This window comes from Pan paniscus, chromosome 9, assembly GCF_029289425.2.
Source record: "Pan paniscus chromosome 9, NHGRI_mPanPan1-v2.0_pri, whole genome shotgun sequence".
In the NCBI taxonomy this organism is placed as follows: Eukaryota; Metazoa; Chordata; class Mammalia; order Primates; family Hominidae; genus Pan; species Pan paniscus.
In genome coordinates, this window is record NC_073258.2 from 56,498,076 (window position 1) to 56,504,676 (window position 6,601).

General features: G+C 38.4%; 1 protein-coding gene across 1 annotated transcript; it reads left to right on the forward strand.

The window, feature by feature from the left end:
- The first annotated feature begins 4,102 nt into the window (after positions 1–4,102).
- LOC100981724 (olfactory receptor 4A8-like) lies at positions 4,103–6,112 on the forward strand. The gene has a single exon (XM_003811917.4). It carries the CDS (start codon positions 5,165–5,167, stop codon positions 6,110–6,112), a length of 948 nt encoding a protein of 315 aa, XP_003811965.2. The 5' UTR covers positions 4,103–5,164.
- Positions 6,113–6,601: the final 489 nt, after the last annotated feature.

Genomic DNA, 6,601 nt, shown 5'->3' on the forward strand with positions numbered 1-6,601 from the left:
CCAATATTCAACATTCTTAAAGAAAAGAATTTTCAACCCAGAATTTCATATCCAGCCAAACTAAGCTTCATAAGGGAAGGAGAAATAAAATACTTTACAGACAAGCAAATGCTCAGAGATTTTGTCACCACCAGGCCTGCCTTACAAGAGCTCCTGAAGGAAGCACTAAACATGGAAAGGTACAACCGGTACCAGCCACTGCAAAATCATGCCAAAATGTAAAGACCATCGAGACTAGGAAGAAACTGCATCAACTAACGAGCCAAATAACAAGCTAACATCATAATGACAGGATCAAATTCACACATAACACTATTAACTTTAAATGTAAATGGACTAAATGCTCCAATTAAAAGATACAGACTGGCAAATTGGATAAAGAGTCAAGACCCATCAGTGTGCTGTATTCAGGAAACCCATCTCATGTGCAGAGACACACATAGGCTCAAAATAAAAGGATGGAGGAAGATCTACCAAGCCAATGGAAAACAAAAAAAGGCAGGGGTTGTAATCCTAGTCTCTGATAAAACAGACTTTAAACCAACAAAGATCAAAAGAGACAAAGAATGCCATTACATAATGGTAAAGGGATCAATTCATCAAGAAGAGCTAACTATCCTAAATATATATGCACCCAATACAGGAGCACTAAGATTCATAAAGCAAGTCCTGAGTGACCTACAAAGAGACATAGACTCCCAGACATTAATAATGGGAGACTTTAACACCCCACTGTCAACATTAGACAGATCAATGAGACAGAAAGTCAACAAGGATACCCAGGAATTGAACTCAGCTCTGCACCAAGAGGACCTAATAGACGTCTACAGAACTCTCCACCCCAAATCAACAGAATATACATTTTTTTCAGCACCACACCACACCACACCTATTCCAAAATTGGCCACATACTGGGAAGTAAAGCTCTCCTCAGCAAACGTAAAAGAACAGAAGTTATAACAAAGTGTCTCTCAGACCACAGTGAAATCAAACTACAACTCAGGATTAAGAATCTCACTCAAAATCACTCAACTACATGGAAACTGAACAACCTGCACCTGAATGACTACTGGGTAAATAACGAAATGAAGGCAGAAATAAAGATGTTCTTTGAAACCAACAAGAATGAAGGCACAACATACCAGAATCTCTGGGACACATTCAAAGCAGTGAGTAGAGGGAAATTTATAGCACTAAATGCCCACAAGAGAAAGCAGGAAAGATCCAAAATTGACACCCTAACATCACAATTAAAAGAACTACAAAAGCAAGAGCAAACACATTCAAAAGCTAGCAGAAGGCAAGAAATAACTAACATCAGAGCAGAACTGAAGGAAATAGAGACACAAAAAATCCTTCAAAAAATTAATGAATCCAGGAGTTGGTTTTTTGAAAGGATCAACAAAATTGATAGACCACTAGCAAGACTAATAAAGAAAAAAAGAGAGAGAAGAATCAAATAGATGCAAAAAAAATTATAAAGGGGATATGACCACCAATCCCACAGAAACAAAAACTACCATCAGAGAATACTACAAACACCTCTACGCAAATAAACTAGAAAATCTAGAAGAAATGGATAAATTCCTCGACACATACACTTTCCCAAGACTAAACCAGGAAGAAGTTGAAACTCTGAATAGACCAATAACAGGAGCTGAAATTGTGGCAATAATCAATAGCTTACCAACCAAAAAGAGTCCAGGACCAGATGGATTCACAGCCGAATTCTACCAGAGGTACAAGGAGGAACTGGTATCATTCCTTCTGAAACTATTCCAATCAATAGAAAAAGAGGGAATCCTCCCTAACTCATTTTATGAGGCCAGCATCATTCTGATACCAAAGCCTGGCAGAGACACAACCAAAAAAGAGAATTTTAGACCAATATCCTTGATGAACATTGATGCAAAAATCCTCAATAAAATACTGGAAAAACGAATCCAGCAGCACATCAAAAACCTTATCCACCACGATCAAGTGGGCTTCATCCCTGCGATGCAAGGCTGGTTCAATATACACAAATCAATAAATGTAATCCAGCATATAAACAGAGCCAAAGACAAAAACCACATGATTATCTCAATAGATGCAGAAAAGGCCTTTGACAAAATTCAACAACCCTTCATGCTAAAAACTCTCAATAAATTAGGTATTGATGGGACGTATCTCAAAATTATAAGAGCTATCTATAACAAACCCACAGCCAATATCATACTGAATGGGCAAAACCTGGAAGCATTCCCTTTGAAAACTGGCACAAGACAGGGATGCCCTCTCTCACCACTCCTATTCAACATAGTGTTGGAAGTTCTGGCCAGGGCAATTAGGCAGGACAAGGAAATAAAGGGTATTCAATTAGGAAAAGAGGAAGTCAAATTGTCCCTGTTTGCAGATGACATGATTGTATATCTAGAGAACCCCATTGTCTCAGCCCAAAATCTCCTTAAGCTGATAAGCAACTTCAGCAAAGTCTCAAGATACAAAATCAATGTACAAAAATCGCAAACATTCTTATACACCAACAACAGAAAAACAGAGAGCCAAATCATGAGTGAACTCCCATTCACAATTGCTTCAAAGAGAATAAAATACCTAGGAATACAACTTACAAGGGATGTGAAGGACCTCTTCAAGGAGAACTACAAACCACTGCTCAAAGAAATAAAAGAGGATAAAAACAAATGGAAGAACATTCCATGCTCATGGGTAGAAAGAATCAATATCGTGAAAATGGCCATACTGCCCAAGGTAATTTACAGATTCAATGTCATCCCCATCAAGCTACCAATGACTTTCTTCACAGAATTGGAAAAACTACTTTAAAGTTCATATGGAACCAAAAAAGAGCCCGCATCGCCAAGTCAATCTTAAGCCAAAAAAACAAAGCTGGAGGCATCACACTACCTGACTTCAAACTATACTACAAGGCTACAGTAACCAAAACAGCATGGTTCTGGTACCAAAACAGAGATATAGATCAATGGAACAGAACAGAGCCCTCAGAAATAATGCCGCATACCTACAACTATCTGATCTTTGACAAACCTGAGAAAAACAAGCAATGGGGAAAGGATTCCCTATTTAATAAGTGGTGCTGGGAAAACTGGCTAGCCATATGTAGAAAGCTGAAACTTGATTCCTTCCTTACACCTTATACAAAAATCAATTCAAGATGGTTTAAAGACTTAAACGTTAGACCTAAAACCATAAAAACCCTAGAAGAAAACCTAAGCATTACCTTTCAGGACAGGCATGGGCAAGGACTTCATGTCTAAAACACCAAAAGCAATGGCAACAAAAGCCAAAATTGACAAATGGGATCTAATTAAACTCAAGAGCTTCTGAGCAGCAAAAGAAACTACCATCAGAGTGAACAGGCAACCTACAAAATGGGAGAAAATGTTTGCAACCTACTCATCTGACAAAGGGCTAATATCCAGAATCTACAATGAACTCAAACAAATTTACAAGAAAAAAACAAACAACCCCATCAAAATGTGGGCGAAGGACATGAACAGACACTTCTCAAAAGAAGACATTTATGCAGCCAAAAAACACATGAAAAAATGCTCATCGTCACTGGCCATCAGAGAAATGCAAATCAAAACCACAAGGAGATACCATCTCACACCAGTTAGAATGGCAATCATTAAAAAGTCAGGAAACAACAGGTGCTGGAGAGGATGTGGAGAAATAGGAATACTTTTACACTGTTGGTGGGACTGTAAACTAGTTCAACCATTGTGGCAATCAGTGTGGCGATTCCTCAGGGATCTAGAACTGGAAATACCATTTGACCCAGCCATCCCATTACTGGGTATATACCCAAAGGACTATAAATCATGCTGCTATAAAGACACATGCACACGTATGTTTATGGCGGCATTATTCACAATAGCCAAGACTTGGAACCAACCCAAATGTCCAACAATGATATACTGGATTAAGAAAATGTGGCACATATACACCATGGAATACTATGCAGCCATAAAAACTGATGAGTTCATGTCCTTTGTAGGGACATGGATGAAATTGGAAATCATCATTCTCAGTAAACTATCGCAAGAACAAAACACCAAACACCGCATATTCTCACTCATAGGTGGGAATTGAACAATGAGATCACATGGACACAGGAAGGGGAATATCACACTCTGGGGACTGTTGTGGGGTGGGAGGAGGGGGGAGGGATAGCATTGGGAGATATACCTAATGCTAGATGACGAGTTAGTGGGTGCAGTGCACCAGCATGGCACATGTATACATATGTAACTAACCTGCACAATGTGCACATGTACTCTAAAATTTAAAGTATAATAAAAAAAAATGCATACAAGAGGAAGACCAAGCAAAGATGTAATGGTGAGCAAAGAAACAGTAAGATGTATGATAAAGTACCAATAAGTATGCATTGTAATTTTTTAAATTCCAGTAACAATTTAGAATTTAAATTACAGGTGCTATCAACAGGAGTAGTGTCAAAAAAAAAAGAAGAAATTAAAGTGTTCTAAGATTCTGGTCTTGTTCTTGGGAGAATATAACTCATAGCATGCTGAGAATACAAAGTAAGAAACATTCTTGACTCAATAAATGGAAGCTGCAAGAACTGCACAGCATAGTGACCACAGTTAATAGTAATGTATTGTATATTTCAAAATTGCTCAGAAGGTAGATTTTAAATGTTCTCACAAGAAAGAACTGATAAGTATGTGAGGTGATGGATATGTTAGTCTGATTTAATCATTCTACAATGTATACATGTATCATAACATTACATTGTGCCTCACAAATATATACAATTATTTGTCAAATAAAAATAAAATAACATTAAGAAAAAAAAAGAAGTTATAAAATGTATGGATGGCTGTTGGGACTTTAACACTTCTTCTGTAGGGAATATTCACTAAAACTTAGAGATAGAAGCCTTTACCTGTGGCTAAAACTAAAATCTTTGAGGTGAAATAGATTTGTCAAGGGAAGATGGGCTTTTTGGGTGAGGAACTCAGTAGAGACTTACTAAATATTTATCGTGTGTAAATCGCTATTCAGGATACAACAGTGAAGATGTGCAATGGATGTAATCATATTCCTGTTCATGATTTCATTACAGGTCCTGTTCTCCTGAGCTCTCATCTCTGATACAAGCCTGATAGAAGAGTAAATGAGACCTAATAACAGTGTTACAGAATTTGTCCTCCTGGGCTTTTCACAGGATCCTGATGTGCAAAACACATTATTTGTCATGCTTTTGCTCACATACATTGTGACAGTGGTGGGGAACCTACTCGTTGTGGTGACTATTATTGTCAGCCCTTCCTTGGGCTCCCCAATGCACTTCTTCCTTGCTTGCCTGTCATTAATAGATGCTGTATTATCCACCACCATTTCTCCCATATTGATTGTAGACTTACTCTGTGACAAAAAGACTATTTCCTTCCCAGCTTGCATGGGCCAGCTATTTACAGACCACTTGTTTGGTGGAACTGAGATCTTCCTTCTGGTGGTGATGGCCTATGATCGCTACGTGGCCATCTGTAAGCCACTGCACTATTTAACCATCATGAATCGACAGGTTTCCATCCTTCTGTTGGTGGTGGCCATGACTGGAGGTTTCCTTCCTTCTGTGTTTCAAATTGTTGTTCTGTACAGTCTCCCTTTCTGTGGCCCCAATGTCATTGACCACTTTTTCTGTGACATGTACCCATTATTGGAACTGGCGTGCACTGACACCTACTTTATAGGCCTCGCTGTAGTTTTCAATGGTGGAGCAATGTGTATGGTCATCTTCACCCTTCTACTAATCTCCTATGGAGTCAGCCTAAACTCCCTTAAAACTTATAGTCAGGAAGGGAGGCGTAAAGCCCTGTCTACCTGCAGCTCGCACATCACCATGGTTGTCCTCTTTTTTGTTCCCTGTATTTTCATGTATGTTAGACCTGTCTCAAACTTCCCTATTGATAAATTCGTTACTGTGTTTTATACAGTTATCATGCCCATGCTGAATCCTTTTTTATACACGTTGAGAAATTCAGAGATGAGAAATGCTATAAAACACCTGTTGTGTAAAAAGCTAACTATAGTTAGAATAAGAGTGTCCCTCCTCATGTAGATAAGGATGTATGTAGACAAGCTCTTCCCAGTGAAATTTTCAGACTTCTAAGGGTAATTCAAGGATCCCACAATGGAAGACAGGATTTAGGTGCTCTGAGCTCAACTGAGAAATCATCCCATTATGACATCTGTTTGAATTTCAAGATCTCAACCTCTATATCCAGACTGAGAGTGGATGGGGCGGCTTGGGTTCAGGTCCTATTGTGCATGTTTTAAGTTATGGTTTTTCTCTATTACACATCTACTGAGACACAGTATTTCTCCCAAATGCCCAGCAGAGAATGGGAAAAGGGAGGAATCGGTCATTAAAATATATGCTCCTGTTCAAAAGCGAAGACTATGGTGGTTTTTCAGTGTAATTTATTTAAAGACTTTGTGCAATATAGAAGCACCATATTCACAAATATCTTTGAAGCTCGCTTTTCTCAGGCTTGAGCTGAAACTCTATGTGCAGTTAGATAATACTCTTAAGAATATTATAATTATG